Source organism: Pteropus medius, unplaced genomic scaffold (genome assembly GCF_902729225.1).
Source record: "Pteropus medius unplaced genomic scaffold, Ma_sr-lr_union100, whole genome shotgun sequence".
Taxonomy (NCBI): Eukaryota; Metazoa; Chordata; class Mammalia; order Chiroptera; family Pteropodidae; genus Pteropus; species Pteropus medius.
In genome coordinates this window covers 16,071,828-16,091,672 of record NW_024345601.1, presented here as the reverse complement: position 1 = coordinate 16,091,672, position 19,845 = coordinate 16,071,828, and the positions used below count along the sequence as shown (strand labels likewise).

The window sequence follows — 19,845 nt, the reverse complement described above, 5'->3', positions numbered from 1 at the left end:
TTGGAAATTAAACTCTTGACATATGCTTATAATCAATCTGAGAGTTGCTGTAACAAATGTATGTGTTGAAGGAATGAATGCTTGAATGTATGAAAGAGAGAAGTCTGATTGTTACTAGGCCTTAAATATTAAATGTATTTTATATACTCTAAATTCAAACTGTTTTGGGGATAAGTTTTGATTTCTACATTTTGATTTCTACACACAAAAAAATTTCCTAGGTTTTATGAATACATTTACATGAAATAGTATGGGAAAATGTATGATAAAGTTTAGAGGAAGGACATGATAGACTAACAACTATTTCTAGATTCCTATATTCATTACTTTATAAAACCAAGCAACTATATCTGCCGATAGAGGCTCTAAAGACACAAAGTTATGTACTCACATCTGTGCCAACAGCTGATCTCTTTCTGAACTGCCTGCTTGGTATTCACTGGAGGTTCATTTGTCTGCATCTCTACTCTTCTTGCTAATTTTTTACAATTCCAAAAGACAACATAATTTTTAAAAGTCCCATGCTTACTTTACATTTGTAAACTACATTAACATGAAATTGAAATCTAGAAATTAATTCTTCTTGTCTGGAATTATTTCATTCCCAGTGTTATGGCCTTCTAGGACATAAAAACATTTTAAGAGGGAGAGGGATCTGTTCTGTTTTAATGTGGAGAAAGCAAATGATTTTAAATAAGAAATGAAAATGGCTCCTCATCAATTCATCCTTCCTGGTTAAGGTACTTTCCTGCTCTCTTTCCTAACTTGATTTTGGATGCCTTTTGCAGAACACCAAACTCATGGTTTGACAGTATTTCATTATTATTTGTAGCTATTGTTCACAACTCCTCTCTACAGGAGAGTATTATCCTCTTGCAATAATCTGGTTTGTAAATTTTTTATACTCCTATCTGTGCACTTTTTATTGATAACTCTGGTAAACTTTTGCCTATTTTTAACTTGTTAATAGTTTCATAAGGGAGAGGGATGTAGGCATAAAAGAACTGGAAATGAAGTTCTTATTAATTGCTTTTCTTTTTCAGAGGGAGGAGGGATGTACAGGGAAAAGGCAAAGAGAACAGATTCCTCAAGAGTCATATGGTCCTGTAGGATGAAGGTCACATACTCCATTGCCTAATACCAGTTTCTACTTGGTTGATGCTTAATAAATACTTCTTAAGTTAAAAATACTTTTTGTATTGCTATTTTTACGACCTATTATCTCTTAACTGCAAATTGATTATGTTTTCAATGGATTACATGCAGAATCCTGCTTAAAGAGGCATAGAACGTGGTCTGAGATGACAGTTGCCTATTTCCCACTGATTCAAGCTACCTGGGGTACCTAAGACTCTTGGTGACATCTCAGGTTCATCAAGTAACATACCTGATCCTGCCCCCCAAAAGCTGGAACTTTCTCCTGTCTTCTTGTCTGTGATCTAGAAATCTGTTCCCTTGGGATCGACCATGATCACAAAGCCATTTTCACAAAGTGCAAACGTAACACTTGACAATAGCTACATTTTAGGAGGACATTTCTAAAGACTCTATTAAATCCAAAGGAGTAATTCTAACAGTGGGCATGTTGGGTACTGTGGCTGCCTCTTCTGAGATTCTGAAATTATACTTCCTAGACAGACACTAGCTTTCCTTATTAGGCAATAGAGTGGTGGATAATCCTGATTGATTTCTCAGCACCAACACTGCCCCAACATATCTTTCCCTTTCCAAAGCCAGCAGCACACATTCCCTATGAGGCCAAAGACTTACTGAGCTGATAATAATAGTGATTAATATTCCTGCCAGGAAAGGAAAATAAACCGCTCACCTGCTGGGATGCATTAACTCTTTCACATGTTCAGGGAATGCTTTGAACACTGCAAGATGTGGCTTACTAAATAACTTCAAATACTGGAAAAGAATTCATTTGTCTTCTGGAAAATGAACAATTAGCTATCTTATCATTAGCATATTCCATTAGTAGCTTTTGCAGTAAATACAACATAACTCTGTTATAACATAGCTAACTAAAAAAATTCTAGTATACCAAGGATTCAGTTTGTTCCGAGACATGATTTCCTACAGAAAGAGCCTGATTTAACTCAATCAGTGCAAAATAAGATTAGCCTTATAGCCACAAGATCACACAATTCAATTAAACAAACATTAACTTAACACCTACTATCTGTAAAGCACTGGAAAATATAAATTACTGATACTTGTATAGTCCTTTGGCATCGTACTGTATTAGCTCCTCACATCAACTATGCCTGGTTATCATCTTCATTTTCCAATTGAGGAAACAGGCAGAAAATGACTTGATATTGAAGGTCACCCAGCTAACAAGTGGAAGAGCCAGGACTTGAACTTTCTCTCATTTATCACAACTTCTTGAGGAGGTAGTAATCTTCCCAGGAAGCTTATAGGCACCAAAAAGGAATCCACTCTATTGAAGACAGCAGTGCACAGGAAAACATCATTTACCAGAATACAGATTGGAGAAGTTGCTACTAACAAAAGTATTAAAATCTATTTAAATTCCAAATCAGGTGGAAATATTTTTAATAGATTTGGTATGCTCCACTGCTTACAATAAATCACAAAATCTGTCTTTGGTGATGAAAGACGTTTTTATTGCTTCTAGATCATCCTAAACTTTTAGAGCCCCTGAATAGAGTAGTCTGATTGTTAAAGAAGGCATGGAAAAGGGATGAAGAAGCTTTGGCCTTTGGGCCTGACTGGTTTCCAGCTTAGGTTCATATTCTAACCCATCTAACAGATCAAATGCCCAACACAAGATCACATTTATGCTTATTATAAAAATTTGAGGCATAAAATGCCTAAAATGACATTGTTACTTCTGAAAGTGAACCTTTTCTTTTACAGTGAGATATACTTTGTATTTTGCAGAACAGGAATTTCTGGTTTCTCTTTAAAAATAAAGAAAAGGACATATGAATAGATATTTTGGTTAGAGTGATTGAAAGGCTAACTTGCCGAGAAAAGCCTCTTCACTTTTTTTAAAACTTGAGGTGAAATTCACGTACATGAAATTAACCATTTTAAAGTGTACACTTTGGGGGTTGTAAATTATGGAGCGTTTTGCCTTTGCTTGTTTGAACGTAACTGTTGATTCCGCTGCCTGTGCCTGACTGAGCCACTGCATCTGCCTATAAACTAGTAGCTGGCTTTAAAGACATTTTGGGAAGTTGGGGCATTTGGCTTTATGTCCCGAGTTGCCTTACAAGCAGAGAAGATGAATCATTACCTGGAATGGTTCAACGTGTAAAACAAGGTCCAGATAACTCTTACCTCTCATGACTGTGGTGGACTGACCAAAAGAGATGTGAAACTGGCCAAGTTTATTGAAAAAGCAGCTGCTTCTGTGTGATTTCTTCCAAAATGCATGTAAAATCTTATATACATCTTAGGTGCAATGTATTTTGAAAGCAATTTACATGAACACATTAAGGTGTAAATTTAGTTCACCTTTATGCCACATTTTGTAAAATCAGTGCTCAAATACAAAATGATTTAATTTTGAAAAAAAATAAAGTGTACACTTTGGTGCAGCCATCACCTCTATCTAGTTCCTGGTTCTAAAACATTTCACACCCCCGAAGAAGATCCTGTGCACATTAAACAGTCACTTCCCATTCCCTCTTCTCCTGCCTGTCCAGTCTGCCCCCAGCCTCTGGCAACCACTTTTCTGCTTTTTGTCTCTGTTGATTTACCTATACTGGATATTTCATATAAATAGAATCATATAATATGTGACCTGTGTGTCTGACTTAGCATGTTTTCAAGGTCCATTCACTCGTAGCATGTATCAGTATTTCATTTCTTTTTATGGCTGAATATGATATCCCTTTGTACAGATATACCACATTTTGCTTATTCATTCATCTGTTGATGGATATTTGGGTTGTTTCTACCTATTGGCTATCACAAATAATGCTGTTACAAACGTGTATATGAGCATTTGTTTGAATACTTGTTCCCAATTCTTTTGGATATATACCCAGGAATGGCATTATTGGGACGCATGCTAATTCTATCGTTAACTTTTTGTAGACCCACCAAACTGTTTTCCACAGTGGTTGCACTGTGGATATTTTATATTTCAACCAGCAAGAATTCCAATTTTTTCACATCCTTGTCAACTTTTTTTTTTTTTTTATTATAGTCATCCTAGTGAGAATGAATTGGTATCTCATTGTAGTTTAGATTTGCATTTCTCTAATGACCACTAATGTTGAGCATCTTTTCAAGTGCTTATTGACCATTTATATGTCTTTCTTGGAGAAAAGTTTATTCAGATCCTTGGCATAATTTAATTGGGTTATATGTCTTTATTATTGAATCGTAATAATTTTTTATGTATTTGGATACAAGTTCCTTATTAGGTACGTGACTCGTTAGTGAATTTTTCATTAAAGTTATTGTACTTTTCAGCTCCAGAATTTCTATTTGGTTCCTTTTTTATAATTTCTTTATATTTATTAATAGTCTCTTTTTGTTCAATAGTTGTTCTCCTGGTTTTCTTTAGTTCTTAGTTGATTTTCTTTATCTCTTTGAACTGTTGATTTAAAGTTTTTTTTTTCTGGTAAGTCCAATGTTTCTCCAGTGACAATTTCTTTTGATATTTTTTCATGTGAATGGGCCACCCTTTCTTGTTTCTTTGCATGCCTTTTAATTTTTTGTTGAAAACTAGACATTTTGAATACCACATCGTAATGTATTAACTTTGGTAACCAGATGTTTCCTTCTCCTCAGTGTTTGTTGTTCCTTGCTATGCTTTGTGGTTGTTTATTTAGTAACTTTTCTAAACTATTTTTTTAAAAGACTTATTCTTTGTCATATGTGGCCTCTGAAGTCTCTGTTCCTTAAACATGTGATCAGCTCACGTTTTGATAAAGATTTCCTTAAATGCCTAAAGCAAAAAGAGAACAAAAAGAAAAAAAAAGTGGAAAAGAAAAAGAAAAAAGAAAAGGAAAAAATACTCTCCCAGTCTTTGCAGATTGGTTCTGTGTTGATCATTCCTTTAGCACTTAGCCAGGCCATTTACAACTATGCCTTAGTGTTTACTTCCTGCTGATCTCTACTGATCCACTAGAGATTAAAGCTTAGAGTCTTATCATGGCTTTTCTGAGCATGCATCTTTCTCTGGACATGTGCATGACTTTCTAGATTCTTTTCTCTTTTTACTCTCTCCCTCTTCACTTTTAATTAAATCTCCATAGAGGATCCAAGCATTATTTTTACAACATTGCTTCAAACAGCGACACGTTTTGCTTGTTCTGAAGTTTAATCTAGATGGAGTTTTTCCTTTATCTCAAATTTTCGTGATTTTATAGTTATAAAGTTGCTAACATTTCAAAATGATTGAAAAATCTTGTAAATTAATTGATATTGTCACAGTGGTTTTCACTATAGTTTCATTCTTCAAAGTCTATATGCACCTTTATCAAATACTTTATTGAGCACTTTCTGTGGAACTGGAATATTGCTATATACTTTACATGATTATCTTATTTTACCCTGTCAACAACCCTAAGAGTTAGGTACTATTATTATCATCTCTATTTTATTGATTAGGAAACTGAGGCTTAACCAAATCAAATAATTTACTTAAGATCTATTTTTCATAACTATGACTAAGTAGTGCAGCATTAAATTTTTAAGCATCATTCACTGTTTGCTTCAGAAGAACGGAATTTCCAGGACTTTTTTTTTTTTCATGTCATCTTCACTCTTATTTTTGTTTCTACACTTAATTGTATTATCATTTTCCAGCATATTTCTCAGGCATGCAGAAACAAATCAACAAACTAACTGAAACCACTAAAAAATACAAACTACAAACAAAGACTAGCAGCAGCAGTGAAGAGAAGATTATATTTGATAGGCCCATAAGTATGCAGAGACTTCCAATCTTATTTTTTGTGACCACACTTAAATATAAGCAGACAGCAAAGGATTACAGGCATTTGATGAAAGCATTTAATATGAAAAACATAGATTTTTTAAAAGGAGAAAAAAGCCAATTGGAAGAAGATTTGCAGAGAGAAATAAATTTCTCAAAATTATTCATATATTCAGCAAGGTAAGAAAATATATTGTATCCACCCAACAAGAAAAGATGTGAAAAAAAAAAGTTTAGAGAACAAGAACAATAACAGCAGCTCTTGGAAATTAAACAAATCCAATTGAATAGAAGGATTTACTAATGAAGTTCAAGCAATCTCCAAGAAAGTAAAGCAAAAGATCAAAGAAGAAAAAAATAAGGTTGAATTTTAAGATAATAGGAATTCCAGAAAGAGAAAATAGAAGGAGGTCATTAAAGCAACAAATTAAGGAAATTTACAGAATGAAAGGGCTTACCAAGTGGCTAGCATAATGGGTGAAAATAGACCTGTATCAAGTAACATTGTTGTGAAACTTCAGGACAAAAAGAAAATCTTAGTTTTTGAGATTTGGGAGAGGAGGAGAGACAAGCATGTTTTATATGAAGGTTCAAAGATTAGAATGGCATTACATTACTCAACAGCAACAATAGAAGTCAGAATACAATGGAAAAATATCTTTATAATTAATAGAGGAAAACAGTTTTTAAGCTAGAATTATATACCTAGCTAAACAACTCATTGTGAAAAAAGAATAAAGACATTTATAGAAGTTTCAAAAATTTCATCTCCTATACACCTTTTTTCAGAAAGTTATTGGCGATGTTCTCCACCAAGAAACTGGAAAATCAAAGGATTCAGGAAACAACGAATTCAATGAGAGAGAGCGAGAGCGCGAGAGAGCACACACGAGCACAAGCGGGCAAAGGGAAATTTCAAGATGACAGCTGTGCCGCAGATCTTAATAGCAAGCTAGTCTAGATTGGAGCAAGTCAAATGACTTCTGAAGGTATTTCTTCAAGAAGATAGAATTAATAGACTGCTGTACCCAATGTCTTTGAATGTACTGAGAGGAGAGTTATAAAATTGGTGGAGAGTTTAGAGTTAAGCTAGTGTAAGTAGTGTGCAAAAAAAGAGTGAAAGAACAAATGGATGAAAAATAGATGATAGGTAGGTAGGTAGGTAGGTGGGTGGATGGATGGATGGATGGATGGATAGATAGATAGATATTGGTGGACTGCAGTCATCTCATTGAATCTCATGAGAAACTCTGAACCAGAATTTGCCCAACTATGGGTTACCTGAATTTCTGAATGAGATAATAAATGCTCATTGTTGATAAAACCACTAAGTTTTAGGTTAATTTGTTATGTAATAATAGACAAATAATACAGATTTTGGTACCAGGAAGCATGATGTTGCCATATTGAAAACATAATGTAGGAATGAATTTGGAACTGATTAGTGGGAGGAAGTTGGAAAGACCTTGAAAATAGTGAAAGACTAAAGATCCTTGTAAAGACTTATTAGAAGCCTGCTGGCCTGTGGGAAGGCTATCAGTAAGGACGTTAGGGAGAATGAGTAAAATGTTTTTGGAAACTAGAGGAAAGGATATCTTTGCTCTGTAGTGGCAAAAATTTTAGCAACACTGTCAGAGTAATATGAAAAGCAGAAAACATATTTAATGTACTGGGTGATATGGCTAAGGAAGTTTACAGAGTATTGAAAGTACTAACTGGCTGCTTCTTCCTATTTATAGTAAAATGCAAGGGAAGTACCTTAATGGAAGGATTATTAAATATAAAGGAGCCAAGAATTGTTGGGTTTGAAAATCCCCAACCCCTCTAATGACAAATAATGCTAAAAATTAGAGCTCGATTTCTGGCAAAGATTAAATCCAGGAAACAATTAGAAAAACTATAGTCTGAAAATGAAGTCAAGATGTGACTGTAATATCTTTGTTATGACCTCAAAAGATTTAAGGCAGTGCCTTAGAGAACTATTCTGTTAATCAATAAGGACTTGTAGATGGCTTAAGAATGTTGTCTCTCAGCAGCCTTTTAAGAAACCTAGCGTAGAGAAGGGCTTTCTCAGAGATTTGTGGATAAGGCTTTTGCCTAATGGTGTGAAACCTAATAAGATTCATAAAAGACTCACAAAGTTTTTAAGACATTTGTATTAGCAGAAACACCACCAGGTTGGATTGAAAAGAACAGATAGAACAAAATGAAAAGAAACCTTTGGACTTCAAAACTTGTACCGTCATGAAGCAGTCTGTAAAAACTACTTAGCCACAAACATAGGCTACCTTTCATAGAAAAAAGAGGGATGACTCAGAGGGTTGAACCAAGAGCAATGGAGAATTACTCCTATGCTTTGAGCTCTAATCAAGGAACTGCCAACATGTGTCTGATGGATTTCAGATTTGCTAGGGACTAGTGATGTCTCTGAACCTCCCATTATCTCCTCTTTGGAATGGCGATACTATAGCAACTATCTTTTGCCTGTCTGTATGTTAAGCAAAGAACTTTTCAGTTAATAGGTCTTCAGATTGAGAAAAACTGTACATGGGGAGCATCATCCATAAGTTAATTTAAATGATGAGATACTAGACTTTAAGCTGATGCTATAAATGGATGAGACTTTTGGGGTGATCATAGGAGGGGTGAGGATATTTTGCATTTAGGAGGAATGGAAATAATTTGTGGCCAATGTGTGGAATGCAGTGGTTTTAAAACATGTCTTTAAATTCTTTGACATTCCACTTCTTGAATGTGAGCCAGATAGCAACTTGCTTCTAATGAATAAAATGAGGCAGAAATGATACTACATGATTTTTGAGGCTAGGTCATAAAAAGAAGGGTAGCTTCTGTCTGATATTCTCTCCTCTCCTCTCCTCTCCTCTCCCCTCTCCTCCCCTCTCTCCCCTTCCCTCCCTCCTCTCCTCTCTTCCCTCTCTTCCCCTCCACTGTCTTTTCTCCTTTCCTCCCTCCCTTCCTCCCTCCCTCCCCTGTCTCTCTCTCTCAGATCACTCATTCTAGGGGGAAGCCAACTGCCTTGTTGTAAGGACACTCGAGCAGCTTTGTGGAGAGAAGAAAGTCCCAGCTGGGGAGAAACTGAGTCCTCCTGCCAAAACCCAGCATATGCCAGTCATGTGTAAAAGCCACCTTAGAAATAAATCCTTCAGCCCTAGTCAAGCCTTCAGGTGATTGCAGCCTTGACTGACAACTTGCCTGTAACCTCATGAGAGATCCTGAAACAGCTGTTTCTAAACTCCTGACACACAGAGGCTGCAAGAAATAATTAGTGCTTATTATTATTTTAAGCCATGAGTTGGCACAAGTACTTATGCAACAATAGATTACCAGTGGATCCAGCCAAAATTATGATAAAATCATAATGGGAGGATGACTGACCTCTCAAAAATTATTCACCTAAATATGTAAAGGGAATTTTCTATGTTCATGTTAATATAGGGAGGCAATAGGTTTTCTTTTTTTCATAGTTTTCACAGTGATAGAGTGATCACATAGAACTAGCACTCTTTGTATTAGTCTTTAAAAATGAGTAGACATAAATTAAAAGCAATGCATATTAAGATGGAAGGAAGCTAAGAGATTATGTAATTTAAGTTCTCTGTTTAGCACAGTGTATTAGAAAGAGTAAGTGTTCAACAAATGATTTTGGTTTATATATATATGAGATGTCTATTATAGTATTTAAAATTTTGATTTATCAAAGTAATTCCTATACATAGTTAATTAAATATTATACCTTTCTTATCAAAAGCAGTCCTGTGCCCAGTTTCCCAACTCTTGTCCTACAAGGCAGCTACTTTGATTTTTTTAACCTGCATTTTTTGGTAATTACCTTCATAACTCCAGATAAAAAGCATATACAATTGTTTCTTGATTTATTAGCTTTAAAGAGTGTTTACTGACTTCCCATTATGATCACTGACAACTTCTTTACTACCTCAACTTCTCTCCTCCATTTTCTCAGTAGAATTACAATTTTCAGTTAAACCAGTACTTAGTATTTACACTATAGATATTATTTACTGCTGATTAAGTAATGTACGATGATTATATGCCTTTATATGGATGTTTGTGTTCTTGGAGTTAATTATTTCCTTTTCTTTCATTTGCTTAATTTTCTATATATGTACTGCTTATTCCTAATGCATCAGCAGATGTGTTGAATTCCTAGCAGTCGTAGTTTCAACTTCTCAAACATATCAAATATTCAATCAGTTCCATTTTTCCTGTCCTAGAGACCTCCCTCCACAGCATTCTGTCCTCTTGCTCTCATCTGGACAGTTGCTCTGTAGCCTGGCCACCATGCTAGGACTTTACTTAGCCATTCTGCTTTGTGGATTGTTTTTGAGAGAATTTGCTCATGTGAATGTAACTAGAATGAGGAGGCATTAATATTTTAAAGCGAATCCTAAATTATTAATCTATACTGTTTATATGTTCTGGATTTACCAGCCTGTGAGGTCACATAAAATGAGGTCACATTTGCTTTGGTCATATAATGGCTCAAGTCTTCACAGTTTGAATGAAGATCTCAGCACCACTAACTTTGCAGAGTTCTCTCTGAGTTTTTCTGAGGGATCCCTAAAAGGGGTATACTCACATGTGCTTACTAACTAGTCTATCCACAAGGCTTGTGCCACCTTCTTTTGCTTTCGCTCTTACCCTGTGGTGGATGTGTATTGTCCTGAATGCTGTTTGAAGGTGCCGATAATACTCCTCGCTGCTGATGGTATCCCTCATAAGGTTGGTGTTGTATTTGCCAAGGATGTTTTCTCCTGGTTTTGCCATTTCCAAGAAAACCAGGGGTACTAGGCTTGATGAGAGGTAATAAGAATGAACCTTTCTCCAATTCCATGCTACTTTCCCACTCCCCCTTCTTCATAGCTCAAAGTCCAGAGCTCACAGTCTCTTTCAGCTTCTCAAACTCTGTGCAGTTTCCTGCTTACATACTTGCCATAGTCCCTTTGTCCAAACCAAAAACAATTAAAGGTCATGACCAACTGGCAAACACTCATTTTGGCAGGAATGACACAAAAGCTTGAAGCCTCAGAAACACATCTCAGTCACATAATGTATTACCAAACCAGAATGTTTAACATCACTGAGTTTCTCAAATCAGAGAGGCAGTCAGCGTTAAAGTGGGATGAAACTTCCATTCTGGAGATAGAACACTACTTGTACCTTTCAAATGGTGGACCTCTTTTTCTTCCAAACAAGATTATTCATGCCTTTGTGTCTACTCTCAATCCAAGTACCTTATTGCAAATCTTTAAGGATGTCCATATTCTTTTAGAAAACCTCAGATATTTTTTCCTTTGCAAAAATTTAGACAACTTCTATGGTTATCTGTCTGTAATAAAATGGAATTGAAATACTAAATATTTTAGACTTTTCACAAATCAGGCTGGCCTTTGCTCTAAAAATTGTCTTAACTTGCTGAGTTAGTATTTTCAAAGAGTACTTAAAGGTGGAAATACCATCAACAGGGAGACCTGCTAGCAGACCACAACAGAGGAAAGAAGTACCTATGAAGTTTAAAGTACTACCATGCTGGTCTTTTTTTGCCTGGTGAAAGAATCATTTTCAAAACAAAGGCTGAGTTATTCCAGAAAGAAATTTCAGGTGGTACACAAAACTCTTCATTATCCTCCTTTGCCTCCCTGTCTGGTGCCATTTCCTACCTCTTTAATGTTCCAATTTTCTTTATTTAGTGGATGAGGACAATTAGGTTCACAATTTATTCTGTTAGAAAGTGGTAGAATCTGGATTTTTACCCAGGTCAATTTGACTTCAAAACTGGTGGCTTTTTCTGCTTACCACATCACAATATATCATTTTTGATAGATACAGAGATGACCCAGAGGAAGAGGATCTTACCTGGGGAACTATTCAGTCATGTGGATTATCTAGGATTTCTCTGGCATATATAATGGTTCCCTGGTGATACACACTCTATGTTGAAGGATGTTCTACATGCGATCCCCTCCTTGTACAAGCAAACCTAATCCCAAACCTCACTGTCCCTCTCCTTTCTTCTAATGCCTTTTCTTCCATCCCCTTTTTTTGAAGAGAGATTAAGTGACTGGTTGCTGAACCTGTACTCTGCTCCCTACAAGCCATCTAAATGGCAGACCCGGCTTACCTTTCCTATGACATATGTTAACAGCTTGAGGGCCAGAGGATCATGAACCAAGGAGTCTATGTAAAAGGAACCAAGGTATTTCTTTGGGTTGATTGGATTGTCTTGGGCACACAGATCTGGGTGCATGCTGAATCCACGGGAGATTCTTCCTACTGTGAAGGGGAAGACTCCACCTGCAAATAAAACCTATTACTGAAGGTCTGGCTTTGATTGTAAAGGATTCCTTTTAATCCTCATATTGTGTGCAAAGAGAAGTTACTATAGTCCAGCTGGTTAGCAGTATTTACAAAGGACTGGGTTCCAAATGCTGAGAGGTGACCCAGAAGAAACAACATGAACTCATCTAGAAATTCAGATTCGAAGAATTTATCCTAAAGAGAGAAGACGAGTGTGTAAAGTTATGTAGTCAAAGTTTTCAAATGTAGCATGGTTGTAATAACAAATTACTGAGGCAACCTATCAGTCGGGGAATATCTAAATAATTTTGGCATATTCATAAATGTATTGCCATGCAAGCAACCATCAAAAATCAGGAGCTCTGTACTTACATGGAAAGATGTCTTCATATGCTGGTGAGAAGGAAAAACAGATCTGATAACAGCATGTTGAGTTTGACTGTGTATGTTTGTGTGTATCTATGTGTGTGTGTGTCTGTGTTTCTGTTTGTGCCTATATATGTCTAAGAGTCATGAACTCTATTACCTACAGGGACCAAGCAGGAAATTAAATGAATGAAATAGGTCTACTTATTAACAAGGTGAATAGTGGAGACTATTGCAAACTGGAGGGCTTGTGATCTGGTGATTTAAATAAAATAAATAAAATTTAAATAAAATCAAATAAAATGAGAGATTTAAATAAAAAACAAAACAAAATAAAGCAAAAACTGTGCCAACCAAACAACTTGTCTGTAAAAATGGAATTTGGTTCCTGAACCATCAAATACTTTATGATTACAATGATGACTGGAAGAATGTTATGGATTGAATTATGTCCCTCTAAAATTCACATCTTGAAGCCCTAATTTCCAAGGTGACTGTATTTAGAGACAGGGCCTTTAAGGAGATAATTAAGGTTAAATGAGGTCTTAAAGTGGGACCCTAATCTGTGCATGCAGAGTAAAGCCCATGCGAGGACACAGTGAGAAGGTAGCTTTCTACAATCCAGGCAGAGAAGCCTCACTAGAAACCAATTCTGACAGCACCATAATCCTAGAACTCTTAGAACTGTGAAAACATCATTTCTGTTGTGTAAGCCACCCAGTCTGCGGTATTTTGTTACGGCAGCTGAGCTGACCAATATAGATGGAGTCTTACCTCCATGTGCAAAACATACCTGCAGTTTAGGAAACTTCTTGAACACTCCACCCATGATCATGGAGCAAATGGCTATGATGGTCTCTGCTGGAACTCCTGAAAAGACGAAATGGTCACAAGATACAGGGCTTGTCACCTCAAACAAGAAGTTCAGTGATGCTGATGGCTGGGGAGAAGCAGCCTGCTGTAATTGTCAGTGCTGAGAAACGTGGGGTCTCTGTGTCCCAGCATGGCTTGGTTGTATACAGCTATTACTTTGGCAAGCAGGACAATCTGACGCTTCCTATTTGCCGCTTGCAGGTGGAGTCATCTAACAGCTAGAATAGTCAAGGAGCCAGAGGACCTGGCTTTTGTCTTGATTCCCCCAGCTTCAGTTTTGGATGCAAGGGGGCAAGAGAGTACACTGAGTCTGGGCTGAACCCTAACTGTTCCAGTTTTTTGCTTTCCAGCCTTTGATAAGGTGTAATGCCCCAGAGCCTGTGCTTCTTCACCTGTGAAACGTGGACAGTATTGCCCATCTTGCAAGGGTAATGTAGAGCCTTGCAAATAATTATGTCAGAAAGTTCTTGGCCAGAACTTCACAGTGGATGTGCTGAACAAATATTAGTTGCTTCCCTGTGCCTCCATTTCCTCATCTGTAGAATGGGGGATAATAATGATTAGTTTTGCCACTTAGTTAGTGCTCAATAAATAGTAATATTATTATTCATTCCAAAATTTTGCTTCTTAGAGCTGAGGTTGAAAATAACTGGATTAAAATGAATTATTTCAAGTGTGTTGTGCTCCTAGAAGAAGGAGATATTTAATACTCAATGCCTTCCTTTACCTCCACGGAGTCAGTCCGGGCTACATTTTCAGATTACTGCTTTTCAGACTATGATTACAAAGTCTCTGGGGGCTCCACAGCAGAGCCTTGCACCTCTGGAAAGGCCTGACCCTCTGGCTGCCAGGTGGGGCTTACTGAATGCTCATCCTGCCCTGTTGCAACATGGACAGAGATGACTTGGCTCCTTGACCTCTTAGAAGCATGATGGACTCATATGCATCTGGAAGTGGGCCAAGCTTCCTGAGACAGGGAGAAGGACAGCATCAACTCTTTTTGGTCCCATGATTCTGCTTTCCATTAATTACTTGGACTATAACCCCACTATCCATTCTCCATACAGGAGCCAAAGTAGAATATACAATGTAAATTGGGTTATGGCTCTCCCTTGCTGAGAATTCTCCAATCTGCCAGTGACCACTTTCGCATCCAGAATAGAATTTTGAAATTAGCCTGTTTGTTTGTTTGTTTATGATCTATACACTTGTTTATCCTCTTTTTCCTCTAACCAGAATGTAGGCTTCAGAAGGGCAGAGGTTGTGTTTGTGTCAATATCCTCAATGTCTCGTACAGGCCTGACATGCTGGTGGAGATATATGCTGCATAAATGCATGATGAAATGACCCTTTTTGCAAATGCTTTCTGAGAAGTTGCAATGTAAATAAGTTTGTTTTACTTATCGAAGTGTTGTATGAATTAGGAAGCTGGAAAGCATTGGGCTTATTAGATTATCTCTTTCTACTAATCGTTGTTCAAAAATTTGATAGGGGATGGATAGGAAGATGCCTTACTATATACACTGGTCTTCAAAAGCAATACCAGGGACATAAACTATCAGAGCAGAAAGAGAATCCAGACCAACTCTGTCATTTTACAGTTGAGGAACTTGGGCCCAGGGAAGTAAAGTGATTTGCCACAGGTTATACAGAAAAATAGAGACTAGCTGGAACTGAAATTCAGTTGATTGACTTTCAATATATTACTCCATTTAATTCTTCATGATGGTTACTTCATAATTACTTGTATTAATTGGGCTGAGAAGAGAATGGATGATGGCCTCCCCAGAGTAAATCCAATGCTATTCATTTGGGGACCACTTTTCCTTGGGTTTGTATATGAGCTCCACTTTTCACTTGTGACCCCAGAATTTTACATTTGTCTCCATTTCTTCTTCTTATCAGAGATGATATGAGAGATTGGATAGGCCAAAATGAGGTGTCTCCTCTTTTCCTTTTACCCTCATGTGGCACCATGAATGACTAGACCAGGAGGCAAACAGCAGAAGAGAGGAGCAGATACCCAGCAAATTGAAAGCCTGGGTCATCTATAATGTAAGGCCTCAGTTCCTTGGATGGTAGAAGGTGACCTACTACTCATAACTCCAGGGTTTTTATTTGTAAGAGCTGATACTGTTATTGGTTTCTTAAAAAAATCTATTACATAAGCATGGCTACTTATTTTTGGAGCTTTTTTAAGGTATGTGTAGTGAGGGGGTTTTGGAGACAGACAGATCTGTGTAAATTCTATTTGTGCTTGTTCACTGTGTGACTTAGACAACTTTTTTAACCACTCTGAGACTCAGTTTCTCTATCTGTAAAATGGTTATTATAATGTCAACCTTGTAGACTTTTGTGTGGATATGATTAGAATCATAATCCATACAAAACAAGCAATATATGCAGCACTTATCTGAGTAAGAGCTCAATAACTCACAGTCCTGTTAATTTATACTTTTTCCAGATAATTGGAAAAAAACAAAGACTTTCTCATCTTTTTCTAGACCCCTGGTCTGACACAAACCTATAAGCCAAGGGAGCCAGTATTTGGCCATTCGCCCATCCATCTGCATGCATGTCCCACGGGTGCACCAATAGGGAACAGTTCAGCTTTTCAGCTGCCTTCAAAGAAACAGTGAGAGAGAGAGTTACTTGGATGAGCCAGCAAATACAGGGTCCTGATTTTGGGAAATTGCTTTTCTCTAGGTCTGCATTGATCTGAATAAATAAACTTAAATATTTTCGAAGTTGTTTCTTGATCACTGTGAGAGTCATTGATAAACTCTGCTTGTGCTTGTAAAATAAAAAGGACACTTAGATTTAACAAGGGGATCGGTGGAGTTACCATTGAAGTTGATTAACTTAATATACTGTTTGGCAAAAAAAGTCACAGGAAACATCCATCATTCAAATGTTTTGGCTGAGAGCAAAATGCTTAAGGACTGATCCTGCATCTCAAATGCATGGGGGCATTTCTCCTGTGGGTACCTACTTGGTCCACTCTTTCAGAACAACTGCTAATTTTGTATCTTTGGAGTCAGAACTGGAGTATTCCCTCCTTTCCTCCACCTGGAATCCTGAGGATATGGAAAGCAAGGAAGTGATGTGCTGAGAGCCAGGGGTTCAGGACCAGGCTGGAGTAGGCTGGCCTGGCCCAAGACCTCCAGTTACTCAGAGCCTGATACTGGGTGGCAATTTCTGGGGTCTGCAAGCTCTCACAATGCCTCAGGAGCCCAGCTTAGTTCCTGAATAGTCTTGTGTGAATGAAATGACTTTAGAAAGGAAAGAGCTCTTAATGCCTCAGGCAGGCAGGTACTGAGATAAATGTCATGGGCAAACCTGCTCCAGGGCCTTCTGAGAAATGGAAATACCATCTGGATGAAATGACCTTTATTCAAAAAAGTCCCCTCAACAGGCATTGAGTATTATTAGTACTTATCTAGGTTCAAAACAGATTTTCCTTAGCACATTTCTTTTCCAAATATACTGGGGTCCAGGAGTGACTTACATATTAATATGTGGGCTAACTAGGCTGATGCAATACAACTTCTGTACATAAGCATTTTTAAAAGGTAGAAACAATTCTGGGACAACAAGGGATTCTGGAAGTGGCAGGCCAAAGGTAGATCAGAGAAAGGACTTCTAATTTAATGGGTTCTGAGGAGCAGGAGATATGCAAATCTTTTAACAGGAGAGGAACTAATTGGTTTCTGATAGTGGATGCAAGCTAGAAAGAGAATATTGGCTTCTCGGGATGGTTGGGCTTGACAAAGGCACTGATCACAGTATCTCAATGAGACTTGATTTTTCTTTAGGACCAAACTTGATTCTATAGCCTATGCTGGTTCATGTCTATTCAAATGAAATTAACAAATATTTTTGGTTACCTTCTGTATATGAGGCATTGTAGAGAAAACAAAAAGCAATCACTTATACTCTCAAAATTATAACTCACATTAACTGAGAACTTATGTGCCAAAGCTGTTATACGAATTTTACAATTATTAACTAGTTTAATACTTTATGAGATGAGCACTCGTATTACTTCCATCTTAGAAAGAGGAGAACTAAGGCAGATAGATGCTAAGTAACTTTCTCAGGTCTTGTGGCTGATAAATGGTAGAAATAGGCAGTCTGCCACTACTACTCTGTCTGCCTCATACTCCTAACAAAGTCATTTTTGTGCCTGAAAACTGAACTGACCTGAATGCGTATTGTTGGGTTCACTCACTGAAAAGCGAAGTCTAGGAGATAAAGGGGACAGCTTTGAAATGACAAAGCCAACTTGGCTCATGGTAACCGTCTCACCTGTTTCAGCACTTTACTGACGCAGTTTACAGAGTAGTGCGGCTGGCAAGTCTTGCTAACCAAACAAATGTGCTGTCAGTCCCAGGACATCACAAATCAAATGGGGCCAGGATGCTCTCCTGAATCCCCTCAGAGACTGCAGCCCACAAACAGCCTAGTTAGAATGATGGATGGGTCGAGCTAGTCAAACAAATGAAAATACCATCCATTTGGACCCCAACCAGTTGCTTTCTGAGACCCTTAGTAATTCATAATTCCAATTCCAGTGAATAATAAAATGAATTGCAGCTGAAGGTTTGCTCACACTGTGCTGAAACAACTCGGATGCCCAGTAAGTAAATCCTCTTTCAAAGCTCATTAAAATTTCTAGAAAACATACACTGCATCAGCTCAGTCACTGCAGCCAATAAGCTTGAGGAAGTTCAATATTTAGAGGAACATTAAATCTTTCAGGTTATTAGGAGGCAATTTAACAGGCAATCCCCCAACTAGTGGGCAGTGTCCATAGAAACAAACATGGGAAAAATTTTGCATGTAGTCAGAGCTCAATAAAGATTAAATGAATAAAACGATCGGTGATTACAGTGCATAGTGAGTCTACCAACATCTATTTAATTCATTATTGAAGAGTTTGCGTTTACAGTGAAAATGATAGGAAACAATGCTGTTATAATTCTAGGAGGGATGTAGAAAATGTAATCAAATATAGAATTATGCATCTTGAATCCTGGTACTAATGAAAGCCAGGTTTAGTAGCAGAAAGAACGGAAGGTAGAGGAAGACTGGTGGAGAGGACCATGGGACTGTGAAATACCTGGCACTGAATTTTTGAAAATATATTTTGTTATGCTATATTTCAAATATAGAAAGTTATTTATAATAGTACAGTGAACATTCATATACTCACTATCTAGTTGCATCAAATGTTAACATTCGGATGGCATTTTTTGTTATATATTTTTATTATACATTTTCAAAATACGTGGCTTAAAATTTATCTTAATTGAGGATTGATTAAATAAAACATATGCATATGTTAGAGTATTATGCAGTTATTTAAAAATCACTGAGAATTTTCATTTAGATTGAAAATTCTCAATTAGGATATGAAATCATGTATATAATAGAATTATTTCATTAAAATGTAATTATATGCAGATATATGCAAATAAAAAACAAATGAAATATAAATGAAATATACTATACCAGTGGTTAGTTATCTTTGGGTGGTGGGTTATAGGTTATTTTGTTTTTCTCTCTATACTTTTCTGTATTTTCCAAAAATGCTTTTCTTTTTTTGTATGTCATTAACATGGTTGTTTTGTAGTGTCTGCAATGAGTGTAATACTTTGGCATCCAAATGAAAGATTAAAAAGAGAGTATAGGGAATAGAAAGAAGAGAGATTTCACTGAGTTAACTCAAAGCTGGCCTAGGAAGCATTTCTACCTGTCCCTTGTCTAGTGAAATGATCCACTCCTTTTGGGGAGCTCTTTCCACATTTCCTCCAATGTCTACCATGTCATCAGGCATCTCTTTCTCCCTTCCAGTAAAGTAGGCACGTTTATCTTCTTCCTGCTAGCACCCAGCCACTGCCCAGCCTTGCTATGTGTTCCCTGAACAAGTACCGCCTACTCACTGCATAGACAGGGAAGAGTTCTTGCACGTTCAGGTCGCATTCATTGATGTGGGAGCTGATCTGGACCCCTGGGAAGCCCAGCTCCTTCACACAGTACTCCATCTCCTTAATAACCAGCTCTGGGGCTTGCAAGGGCAACGTCCCCAGACCCACGGACCTCTTGGGGTGGCTTGCAATGGTTGCAGCTAGGTCGTTTAAAAGCTGGCACAGGTTTAAAGTGTCCTGAGGTTTGGCCTAGTGGAGACAGGTAAGGGAAAATCACATCATTCAAAACTTACTTCTCTAGATATCTATTCTGAACAACATCTCCCCTGGGCAAAATCATTTGTCACTATCGGTGGCTTTAACCCTCAGAAAGCTGAGGAACAGATTGAGATAGGCATTGGCCTCAGGAGACCC

General features: G+C 37.3%; 1 protein-coding gene and 1 pseudogene across 1 annotated transcript in view; one reads left to right on the top strand and one right to left on the bottom strand.

Annotated features, from left to right (window-relative positions):
• The window catches only part of ACMSD (aminocarboxymuconate semialdehyde decarboxylase), a 55,153-nt gene that overhangs the window by 11,367 nt on the left and 23,941 nt on the right, over positions 1–19,845 (bottom strand). Inside the window, 5 exon segments of the mRNA XM_039874533.1 lie at positions 12,087–12,259; positions 13,403–13,498; positions 16,026–16,077; positions 16,079–16,123; positions 19,447–19,680. Coding sequence (XP_039730467.1) covers positions 12,087–12,259; positions 13,403–13,498; positions 16,026–16,077; positions 16,079–16,123; positions 19,447–19,680 — 600 coding nt within the window.
• LOC120611931 (pterin-4-alpha-carbinolamine dehydratase 2-like) lies at positions 3,081–3,459 on the top strand (annotated as a pseudogene).